This window comes from Sylvia atricapilla, chromosome 1 (assembly GCF_009819655.1).
Source record: "Sylvia atricapilla isolate bSylAtr1 chromosome 1, bSylAtr1.pri, whole genome shotgun sequence".
Taxonomy (NCBI): domain Eukaryota; kingdom Metazoa; phylum Chordata; class Aves; order Passeriformes; family Sylviidae; genus Sylvia; species Sylvia atricapilla.
The window spans coordinates 141,630,937-141,643,736 of NC_089140.1; the positions used below are offsets into that span (position 1 = coordinate 141,630,937).

General features: G+C 40.1%; 1 protein-coding gene across 18 annotated transcripts in view; it reads right to left on the bottom strand.

Moving 5' to 3' along the window:
• MTSS1 (MTSS I-BAR domain containing 1) overlaps window positions 1–12,800 on the bottom strand; it is a 126,947-nt gene that overhangs the window by 15,971 nt on the left and 98,176 nt on the right. For 10 of the 18 annotated variants that reach the window (XM_066335788.1, XM_066335781.1, XM_066335813.1 and 7 more), the window contains 4 exons: window positions 9,642–9,653; window positions 4,297–4,454; window positions 2,928–3,035; window positions 1,849–1,946 (listed from right to left, as the gene is read on the bottom strand). In XM_066335788.1, coding sequence (XP_066191885.1) covers window positions 1,849–1,946; window positions 2,928–3,035; window positions 4,297–4,454; window positions 9,642–9,653 — 376 coding nt within the window. The remainder of the gene's footprint in view (window positions 1–1,848; window positions 1,947–2,927; window positions 3,036–4,296; window positions 4,455–9,641; window positions 9,654–12,800) is intronic. The other 8 variants (XM_066335922.1, XM_066335805.1, XM_066335838.1 and 5 more) reach the window with 1 other exon arrangement.

The following is a 12,800-nucleotide window of genomic DNA, read 5'->3' on the forward strand; positions in this document are numbered from 1 at the left end:
CGTCTCTAGCAACAGGCAGCATAAACCGGAAAAGAAAAAATGTTGACAAATTAAATATATATATATATATATATGCACATATACCTCAGTAAAGAACCATAAGCAGCTGCAGTATCCCTGGTGACCAGAGAGAAAATGGCATTTTATCCTGAGTGTCATTTAAATGATCAAATCTTAACCACTCAGACTTCAAACTCAGGTTAGGGATGAAGGAATTGCTACATGCTCTCCCATGAATTTGCACACAAGCTCAGAAAGTGTCTGCTGATGGTTCTCTCCTATTTTTGACTTACACTTGGCCCAGATTTTCAAGGGGATTTCTAGCAGGGGGACCAAAGACATTGGAGTTCATCTAAAAGTCTGCCTCTAGACAGCCAGCAGGACAGTGTGTGAGGCTTCCAAAAGCATCACCAAACCCCACACTTCAGAGTACCTGGGACACTTTTTGCTCACTTGAAGGCTTCCTACCAGATAAAAACACATGACAGCACATGGAGTGAAGCCAAGCCACTGGGTATGGAGCTTCAGTTAGTAACAAGGACAACCAGAGAATTAACCCCCCAAATTAATATCCATGAAAACAAACCAAAGTGATTTTTAAAAGAAAGAGATTAATTTTTAATCCTCAGAACCCATGGATGACAGCACGGACATGCCAGCCACAATGTGGGAGCTACCGGAATTTCCTGCTGGGGTGGCTGAGCAGGACAAGCAGGATGCCCCAATCTGGTGGCAGCTTCTGCTCCATTGCCAGGAGCCTGGCCTAAGGGATGGCTCCAAAGGGTGAGGCCTGCACCTCCTGTGCACCAATGCCATGTACAGAGATGTGCAAGTCAGTGTGGAGTGGAGGAAGAGGAGCTCTGCTTCATTTTACCCACACACATCAGTCTGTGCCATACAGGTTTTACGGTACAAGAAGAGGAAATTGATTAGGAAGAGATGATGAACTTTTGGGGTTTGCCATTTTCTTTTATACCTTCAGGATATTGCATCTTTAAGCCTGTGCTCATTGCTCTAAATATGCACGTTTTCACATATATATATATATAAAAGTACTGACTTTTTTTTATATATATCTGCATGCAGAGACAAGTAGGTACATAGAAGTTGTGTTCACTTGCTCTGACATGCTGTAGGTAACTTTGCTCATACACAGGGAACCTGTAGTACATTATTCATAAAGCAAACTGAAAGGTAATCATTTGAGGTGTTGAGCAGAATACACAACAGGGTATCTTCCTTTTCAGTGAAAGGAAAGAGTAAATGTAGACACCAGGATATGGGGGCAACATGCTAATAAACTGTTTTATGAGAGAAAACAGTTTTTACAGAGAAAGCATAGACAGAATCCAGTGTTTCAACATATTTTAGGACAGCATTAGACAGCATTGAACAGTCAAAAAAATTTGTATCAAAAAAGCATTTCCATCTACCAGACTCATAGGGCAATTGTCAAGGATGTTTTTCCCTTTTCAAACAGTTTAACTTACTGATTAGTAACAGCTACTTAGAATAATCTAAAAAGTCACCACATGAAAAACAGAAAAGGAAATTATGAATGGACAATCTCAGAGTTTAGATCAGTACAGTCTGCTCTTTGATCCAAAATGGATTCAAGAGAACTGAATCAAAAGCATCTTCCAGTTGTGTTGAGTCCAAAAGTTTTTCAGGCATGCCCATCCTTTTTAATATTCCCAGCACACACTTAAATGAGTAAAGACCATGAGAGACTGTTTCAGTAAGACTTGTTATTTAAGATTTAAGAATGTATACAAATCCATTTCACAGTCTGAACTTGTGTCCCTTTGCCCCCAAACAGGTTAAAACAAGTATTACCCGCTGACTTACCTGCAAACACTAGATTTTCTGGACATGGTAGTACTGGGAGAGGATGGAGGAGTCTGGTAAGACCAGCTGTAATCAGAACCTTTCAAATCTAAAATTACCTGATGAAAGATAATCAATAGCATCAAGGATGTGGAAAAATTTTTGCCCTATTAATAGAAAGCATCTGCTTGTCATATAACATTCATCCCTGCTACAATCTTTCAATGCCACTTGGGTTTCAGTTCTCTTCCAAAATTATGCTGTATCACATAGAAGAGTCAGTTTCATCCTTGGCTTTCCCAGTACTATCATACTTCAACACTAAGGCTGTCACTACAGAAAGAAAGTTCAGAATTGAATGGAAAAGAACTTTTAAAAAGTAAATTGGAGATTTATTTTTGCATTAAGAAAGCTTTTGCAGGTTTTGTTTCCTTTGTTTTGTTTGTTTTGACTTAAAAAATTATTACAGCTTTTGAGTTGAAGTACTGTAACATTTTAAACAATTACCTAAGATTTAGTATTCAACCACGACAGAGCTTTACACTTCTATGTCAATGATAAGGTGATTATAAAGTATGAGAAAAAAATTGAGTTCACACAGCAGGGTTGCAGAAAAATGTCCTATTTAGATTCATTTCATGACACACATTTTCCCATGCATTTTAATGACAGCATGGAAAAATGCTCAAATGTTAGACTCCATCAAGCTACACAACCCCAGCAATTGTGTGACTACAACTGACAGGGATGTTCAGCAACAAGTGACAGGGATGCTCAAACACAGGGCAAACAGATGACACTCATTTCTCAAACACTCCCCGCAGAAATTGGGCATCTTCACACCCTTCAAAGTGTTACTGCTACCAGTTCACTCTGGTCTCCCCAAATATTTTAGGGGCACTCAGCCCCTGAAAACAAATTTTCACAAGAAAACAGGCTTTTTTTTGAAATTGCTCATGTTAAAAATGACCTTGCTGCCATAAAACTTCTACAAAACAGCACATTAAGCCAGTAACACTAGTAGTCAATATTCCTCACAACACAAAAGAGAAAATGGTGCAAACCACAAATAAAATGTTTTCCAGGTAACAAGAGCTAACCTGTTCACTCGAGGATGGCAATTTGTGTGGATCCATGGTGAGACTTTTCAGGTCATCTGATATGGTTTGTAAATGGGTTATTTCTCCTAGCATTGATATTTCTTCTTCCTGAAAACACAAACAAGCCAGTCTAACCTTGGTTTTAAAAATCAGAGCTTTGGTTTTAAAAATCAGACCCGTCACACAATATATGACCTTTATCATTTTGCTAATGACTGTGGGGATGCCCAGTGGAGCTGCATTTTTCCACACTAAGTAGTTATGCAAGGTTGAAAATATTAATTTTGAATTTTGTAACTGCTTTAGGATTGCTATAAATTCTAAGGCCCAGAAATCTTTTCTCCCATCAACAAGATAAATAAGTCTCAACGTTGTTTTTGTGACATCTTCAGAAAAAGAGTGTCAGTTCTGCTACACTTGACAAATACCTAACTGTTTTATGTACACTCACTAATGCGCCCTAACAATTTTAAGCTTGAGTGTAAATGGGTTAAATTCACAGTTTTTGATAGTTGAGTTAAAGGCATTATACAGATACAGAGCATTAATACATCTATGATTGATTCTGGCTCAAATTACATTGATAGCTAATTCAGACGATGATTCCTGCACTGTAAACTACCACAGTAATTCCTTAGCTACCATTTCTTCCAGGTCCTCTGAGTCTGGAATTCACCTCCTCCTGCTCAGCCATGACTTTTCTAACATTCTCTAACTGTGGTTTTCTGTTGAGACTGATGCTCTTTGTAAACAAGCATTGGGAACATTTTCCCAGTATGTAGGTGACCCTTCAGAAATGCACCTCACTTGCACAAAGTCATGAAGAATTCCTTGTCAGGCTTCAGACTACCTGAGATGATAAAAATTTACTCAAACCTTTCCAATGAACTGAAAAACTGTCATGCAGAAGGAAAGGAGCTATTAGAAAACTGCATGGAAGCAGCCTGCAATTTGTCAGATAATGTCATTATATACACACGGGAGGTCTTGAAACATTTATCAGTCCTAGCACTGGAGTAGAAGTAAGGAGGATTTATATTAAAATGTGATGTTAAGAAGGAAAGCAGAGGAAAAAACCTGCATTTCCAATGTCTCAGGCTGGAATGGATAAAGAATACAAACTGACTTCAGTCTTTGTGCTCATTGTTTACCCATCAGTCAACTTGAAGGTATTCAGTGTTTTTCATTGCTGAATTACTCCAAATGCCTACAAAAAGGTCCAAACTCTCCTCACTTGCTAGACAGAGATACAGGCTGGATTTTGGCTCTAAAAATTAATTCCTAAGACATAACGAGACACTCTCTTCAGAGGCTTCTGGCCACTTATCTAATCTGTGAATTGTGCTGACTGAAAACGAAGAGCTCTTACGATCACAGGGCGCAGCATCGAGATGAAAGCACAGAACCGACCGCGCTCCTCGATCAGAGCCTTTCTGACAGCTTGCTTCTCTGTTTCTTCAAGCAGCAGGTACTTATCATTGACATCTTGTAAAGCACTATCCAGCTGGGGCTGAATGTCACCCCGTCCTGTATGCAGAAAACAATCGAGAGCACGTATAGTCAAAACTGTGCCTCTCCAGAGAAGACAACATTATTTTCAGCCAGTACTGCTGCTGGATTGTGCTTTTGCCATTCAGGTCTAAACCAGCATTTTCCCTTAATTAAAAATAATTAGGATGTTTCCCCCCTCAATTAAATCAAGCATTTCAAAGCATTTATTTTTTCCTCTTTTGCATAGAATAGAAATCCAGCTCAATTCAAAAGGTTTCAACAAGCCAAAGACGGCATTTTAAATAAGGGCTTTATCAGAGCATAAGCTGTAGAAACTCTTCACATCATCCTTGCTGGAAACCAACATCCTACTAACTAGGAGAGTATAAATCACTAGGCATGGTGTACTCCTCCTCCTTCCTGCATTTATGCTCAACAAGATCCTAGTGACAATTTTGTGGAGCCACTAAATAAATTAATCAATCTCCTATACAAAATGCTACTACGGACATGTTATTGATCATTGGACTGCTGGGTTCAAGTACTATGCACAAACCAATTGCTGCAAATTTCCTCATTCCAGAGTCCAAACTAAACCAAACCTCTCAACATAGGTTTTCTATATATATATATATATATATGACAAATACCTGTATATATGTATACATATATGTCCAATATATGGCAATGGATATACAGAAATCTAATGTTTTGCAATTAAAAAGCTTCACTGTGTTAATTACAGTCAACTCATAATACCAAAACTTTCTGTGACAGCTAAATATCTTATTCTGCACTGACTGTTTACCCTGCATCATGCAAAAAAAATTCCTCTAGGAATTAAGAGCTGCTGCTAAGGTATACTATAACCAATAGGATTGCAGTTGCAAGATGTTTTCAGGCAGCTTACACCCCTAAATATTTTAAATTACCTCAGTTGTATAAATTTGTTGCAAATCTCCTAGAAATGCCATCACACGCAATTTAACTACCAAGAAGGTAACACTGAAAAAATGGGGGATGAATTACAAGCAGCCACCCAAAATCAATTTTTTGGATGATAACCTTTCTGCACAGAGGATTTAAAGCTACGAGCAAGAGGAAAAAGTTTCTATGTGTGTAGTAGACAATGCAGATGACTCAATGCCAGGCTTACAAAGGAAAAACCTTTGCCTTACTATCATATGTATTTCCTTAATACTCCAGAGCAAGGCAAAGCCATCAGCCTCCCTGCACTGATACAGAGCCAGAGCTGCAGGAAAAGAGAGCAGTGGTGGAAGCAAAGAGAATCACACTGGATTAGGAGAATTACAGGCTGGATATATCCAAATCTGCTCTGTACAGAGTTAGACATAGTCCAGATGAAATGCACTGACATCCACATGCAGAGCTCTGCAATGGATCCTGGAAGAAATCACATGCAGTGCAACATGGACACGGTCACCACCAAGGCCAGCTGGTACCAAACTTCCAGCAGTGTCTGATCCTGCACATCAGTCTGGCTGCTCTAATATGGTCATAAAACTGTTTTGGAAGTAAATAAACTTTAAGAACAGAGTCTGAAGGTCATCTGCTTCCTCCATCAAAATTAGCATCTACTAGAAACAAGTTATAGCAGAGCTTTGGGCACCTCCCTGAAGGTCTTGTGCCTTTTTGTTTGTGACCCTCGGGAGACAAACTGGGCCTTCGTGCTTCAAGACCATTCTGTACATTTCAGGCCCTCCCCATACTCTGCCATCAGATGCAGTGGTTAAACATTTCATACTTCTCTGGAATTGTTCTTTCAAATTCTTCAGGAAACAGAAACTTGCATCATTGCTCAGGACTTTTTCGAGTGCTCTCTGGAATTACAATCCACCTGTTGTTCAAGTCTAGATACTGGCTCACTACCATGGATGTACCAAATGCAAAATATAGTCGCTGCAAATTATATCAAACACTCATTAGTTCAGCTTTGGTGAACTGCTATAAACATTCATCTGCTCCACCATAATCATGCACATAATGCAGTAAATCCTTGTTAAATGCATTTGCCTATGCAGTGAGAACACACACCCTTAAAAAGCAACTGGACACCATTGACAAAGTGGGTTCAATTATAGTGAATTTTGGAACTTTCTGTGGACCTCAGAGCATGACATCTTGGACCAGAGAAACAAGAGCAGCCAAAACCTGGGGCAAGAATAAACCTCATTTCTACCTGTGCAATTTCACTCAATTCAACAAAGTTATGAGGATAATGTTCAGGATGGTATCTCAACCCTTTGGTCAAAGAAAGTGTAAAACTGCACCACTCTCCAACTTCCCCTGTACCTCTACAAAATTCCCATTTTATTTCTCCCAGTGAGTCAGTACAGTAACAGACACACTGCTTCTCACCAGTATTTGCACAGACCCATTTTTATGCTCAGGGGCATTTGAGCAGCCGGTGAAAACACAGAAGCTGTCTCAGGTATAATTCAGAGCAGGAAACAAGCTTAGGTGAATCATTTAGATGAGGCTCTGAAGCCAGAAGCTTACAGATAAATACAGCACTCTCCTGGTGACTTCTCGTAACTCATCTTTCAGGAGGAGGAAAGCTTTATCAACATCCTTTGAAAGCTCCACAATGCAGACATCAATCTAGAAAGTCTTTTGAAAGCAGGCATAGCTCTTCCTACTCTCTGAATCGCCAACTGTACTCAGCACTGGATATTTGAGGGATGAGATCTCTGCCTAATTGAACCAGTTTCCTTTGCTAAGCAGAGCAGAGCATGTCCCCTCAGCAGAGCTCCTACACCCAGAGAACAACAAAGGTGTGAAGGCCACTGCTGACCACCCCTGCTCCTCAGACACCTTGGGTCTCCGCTGATTTGAATCTGCTACTTATCTCAGAAGGGAATATCGACCCCTGGAGAGCAATCCAGTTCTTTTCTCTCTTGAAACAACAAGGAGAAAGGGTAATTGGCCAAGGCAGTATTTTTGATGGCAGTTTTTTTGCTGTGGTCACAAGGCACACTTTCATAGGGAACATTACCAAGTGATTATTTCCTCCAGCCCACATTCTCTGGCCTTTAGGTTATGCATTCCAAAACACTTCCAAACCAACACAACTACCACAATGACACAAGACAGTTCCAGAACAGTCTTATCATGCAGCAACTGTAGAAGTACACCTGGGAAGGATGCTCCTACCCCAGATGCAGGCAGGTTTGAGTGACCCACAAAAGCAATCAGCAACAGCAATGGTCAAAAGCATCCAATGCAGTCACAGGTCACTGGTCTGCAACCAGCCTGACATGAACAGGTTGTAGGGATGGTTCTGCAGAGCATGTCCAGCTGCACCCTGAAGTACAAGTCAACAACCTAAACACCGAGGAGGAATTCAAATCCAGCCTTTCTCAAAGTGGAGGCCTGATGATGCAGAAAGGAGCAGAAATGCAAGACCAGAAGTTGAGCACTGAATTCTCCAACAGTATCATGCTCCAACAGCCTGGTGACCTGTGGCTGGACACAGGCAAGTGACAGCGAATCGTGCAGAGAGCCAAACTGCTTCTCATCAACAGTCACACGGATCAGCTGCTACTTCAAGGACAGTCTCAATATGTTACCCTCACAGCAGGTGCTTTACATCATTACCATGACAGACAAGGGCTTTAAAGGATCAACATGCAATAGAACTTGCATTTTACAGTGTTTTGTGTGAATCCCAGCTGAAAGCCTCATGCAGTTTTTTAAATAACTACTGTTCAAAAAGAACTTTAGTAAAGGAAAAATATTAGGGAAAAAAGAAAAGACAAATCTAATTTTCAACCCAATTTCATGCCTATATAAGACAACTTACACCGGCAAAACTCTCAGCAACACCAAAATAGAACAGTAATTTTTAAATTCTCTCTATGCAAATCAGACTGCTAAAGTTAATGATATTATTGACAATGCAAAGCATTGTCAATATGCTATTTTCCATGTCCTCACATAAAGACTGTTCCCTTCCACCTTTTTAAGCATCTGCACGGAACTTGAATATTCAATATTGGACACTTGACAGAGTGGCAGAATTTACACGGTATGAGACAATGCTGAGTACACCTCTACCTGTACAAACCAAAGCAGGCTCTAAGTCAGTCATTCCCAAATCATCTTCTTTAGAAGAGCACACCTGCTCCAGCTGCCAGAATGAACACCTCCTTTAAGTTCTGCACAGTAAAGCCAACAAACGAACTGAGACCAGAAGAATTCTGCAACCATTTTTAGAAAGGTGAAAAACCTCATAACTGGGATTAACCTCAGACTCCTTCAGAAAACAAATCTAAGTCTTTCTGTTGGCTACTGGAGATCTGAGGCAGCTGCTCATGTTCAAAAGTGCTAAGTTTTGCCTTAACAGAAAAGCCACAAGTTGCCAAATGATATTTCTAGATTGCATTACAAACCAGGAAAACCACAATATGTGGTTTCAAAAAAACGGAGACAAGCAGCAGGCTCAGCAAGGCCCAGCTCCAGGAACCTGGTGGAGGCACCTCATTTGAGAGCTTGCTGATTTAATCAATCCAGGCTTCTCCCAAAGGCAACACCTACATCACTCACAAGTGCAGGTATGAGTGTTTTGCTCAGATTCAGAAACACCATGCTTCATTCACAATGGGATTTCAAGGCAGCTACTTTAAATTTGCAAAACAGCTGGAACACCACCCCAATTTAAACATATTTGAGATGTGATCAGGCAACAGGAGACAACCGTGATGCTGAATTCCAACCCTTTCCCCAGCATGAAGTAAATATAGTGATTTCTTATCTATCAGGTAAGAAAGATGCATGCGATTTTCAGAAAAAAGGGAATGTGGATCACAGGTTACGAAGACCAACATTAAGGACTTTAGGCTCTAGACTTTAAAAGTCATATTAACAATAAGATACTCAATTATTTAAACACCACCATGATGACATGTCTATTCCATTTAACTTCTCTCCCAGCTGTGACAAGACTTATCTGTCCATGTTAATCCCTTTCTAAAATAAACCAGAGGTTTATCCACAAAAAATGGTTTTCTTCTTTTACAGTGTTCCAATTAGATGCCAAAAGAAAATAAATCAAAAGATGGTTTGTTCATTAAGATTAGGCAATATTTTAGTTGCATTAGAAATTAAAGTCTAGGCAGTTAGTGGAGACCAGACACCATAAAGAGGCCACAGCAAGGGCTACAATAAACCAGCCACCAGGGTCACAGCATGGCACAGACTTACCCAGAGCCTCAGCTGTCAGGCAGGTGCGCATGGTGAGAAATTGCAGGACACAAAATTGACACAGAAAGGAAAATAAAAAAAGTCAAACTAGTATTCCAGCATTCCTAGAATTTAGACATTATCATCAGTGCCAAGACAAGAGAGTGAGCAGTTTGGATCAGACTATTTTGACTTCTTCCGTTGCTGGTAAAGACAAATGCATTAGTTTTGCATCCTGGTGAGCTGTTGCAAATTAAACCCTTGGTTATTTACCACACAGTTTTACTTTATGACACTTAAACCAGTTTAGACTCCTCAGTGAGAACATGTAAACCTGCGCTTCAGAGAAAGCGCAGAGATAACCAGACCCTGGTCAAGTGGCAGAGGGCTCATCCCCTCGCAGGGAAGAGGGAACTCAAATCTGCAGAACTCTAGGCGGGGGCTGTGTGAGTAACCACAGCACTTTTGATGTTTTCTACTGCAATTACATTAACAGATTGTTAATTAAATGAAAACCTAATTGCTGATGCGATGTGGAAGAACATAAAAAAGATTAACTATGATACGTGTATTTTAATTAAAAAACTTTATATAATAAAATTTTGTAATGAAACTGGCTTGCTGTCAAAAAGAGGGGAACTATCAAGAGACCTTCAAAACTCAAGGAATGAGAGTAAATCAAAAATATCTTCAGTCACTGATTTAGCAACATGTCTTCACTGCATTTTTGTAAAGGAGAGTTAAATTATAAGCTTGCAGAGAAAAAAAAAAAAAACCAAAAACAACAAAACACACCAAAAAGCCCTCTAGGCACCAGGGCCTCATGCACACAGGATTTTTTTCCTGCCACAGATAAGGATAATTTGCTCATTAGCTTCCCTCCTTCTGAGCGGCATCTTATTGACTCCACAGAGTTTTGGCTCTCACTTCAGTCATGGTGCCACACGTAACCAATTTAGAAGAATGAGGCTCCCTCCTGGGGGAGGAAGGCTCTGGCCAGGGATTCTACCTCCCAAGCCTGCCACTCCAGATGGAGCAAGTGCCACGTACAGAAAGAATGCAAAGTGCTTGAATGAGAAGGTCAGCATTTGCTTTAAGAACTGAGACATTCTTCAGTTATAATTGCATTGAAGAGCTTTATGCGTTTTAGTTTAGTCACAGGCTTTGCACAACCATCCTTGAGAGAAGTATAACAATATTACTAAGACCAGAGGATAACAAAAAAACCAGGTTAAAAGGCTCTAAAACACAAAGAGGTCATCTTTGCTAACCAGAAAGAGGAAGAAAAAGCACTTTTGGCAGTATTATAGCAAATTAATAATCATGTTCTACAGTAAATTAAAAATAATGTTCTATTCTCCAAATTTCATTAGAATCACAGAATACTTTCCAAAACTGCTGCATACTCAAAAGGAGAGACTGTCAGTCTGGATACTCAGCATTGATGGGACACAAGAAGAAATGTTGTACTGAATGTTAAGGGAATTCTGCAGAAACTTCTACATGTCTTACAGATAAAACAGCTATCTTATTAACATGTTTTATATTATTGGGAGTGTTACATCCAACAGCTTCTTACATATCCACTTGGATTTAAACATTTTCCTCAAAGCTCACACAGTGTGACATGAAGAACCTGAAAATGAAACCTACCAGTGATGTCATATGCAGAAGGCAAACCTGTCTATTTATTGATTAATAGCCAAGCTGAAATACAGAAAATACACCCAACATGCACTCCACATTTTACACATACATTCAGATATATTTTAATTTAATAATTTGATTATCTTTTCTGCAAGAATCGTGCATTTTGTTAACTTACTCAAATGGTTACATGTAGAGCCACAGCTGCTGACTCCCCCCTGATTCAATATAACATCAACAGCTTCTAGCAGCTATGGATCCACTTACAAGTCCCTGAATCAGCAGAAGCCTAAACATGGAATTTATTTTAAGTATATGCATAATTACTCTGCTGACTCAGGTTGGCTGGGCTGACTTCTGATGGATGGCCAATGTTTGTCTGAAGAAAAAGGGCAATTCAGAAGATGTCTGCAATTCCATGCACTACACAACTTCATTTGTTCTGACATGAGTTAAGTGTCAATGCTGGGGTGGGCAACAAGTCCTAGGGGCCTGTTCCCCATGGGAACAAGGCTGTGAGGAAAACTATGAAACTTGAAGATCACCATGACACCCTCAGGGACTGCATGGGTCTGGGAGGTACACCAAGATCCTGTTTAAGAATACACAGATTTAGCTTCAGGTGAATTTTTTTTTTTTAATAGTTAGATATAAGAACTAGAGCAAAAATTTTGTCTGTGAGGTAATTTGAAATGCAAGATTTTCATTTTGCAGTCATGCCACTTTACTAAGAATACCCTAGCAAACTTCCAGAAAAGACCCTGGACTTCCTTTTGTTCTGTTTGGAAAGCATAGTGTTTTCCCCATCACTTCTATCTTTGGAAACACCCTTATGGCAATTAACACACTTACTCTGCAAACATAATCTCTAATACGTGACCTTAAATGCCCGGCCTGAACTTTCAACTCGGCCACATGGAACGGGAACAAACAGACCACACACAAGCCATGGAACAGGCAAACTCCCATGGATTCGGCCCCTCAGAGCTAAGGCAGGGAGCCCAACCTGCAGGACAAGCCACACAGCCCAAGATCCTCCAGCCTAAATGTCCTTGGGATGAGTCAAGGAGCAAGGAGCTGCTGTGCATGCTGCAGCTGTGAGAGAGAGCCTCTGGAGCCCACCAGAGCCAGGGCCAGGGGACACCACTGCCATGACATGAACAAGGAAAGGAGGGGGTTATATTTGAGACCTCCATCTGGAGCTGCCCAAAGCAGAAGAAAAACACTTTCCCATAAGGTCAGATAGGAAATAGCAGAATAAGCTTAAAGGACCATTTTAGTAGCATGCACAGTGTTGGAGCAAATCCAGAATTCAGCAAAAATCCCACCTGCCCACAGGTGATCATAAAGTTAATTCAAAAGTATTCTTACAAGCGCTAAGAATGGAATGAATTGGTTGTTTTAGAGTTCCCACAGGTGAGTCAGTAACTTTACAGAAAAATCAAAGAGACAGGTCCTGCCTGAGGAAGAACAGAACAAAAAAAAATAATCTGAAAAACAGAGAAACAGGAGAGTTGAAGACACAGGAAGACA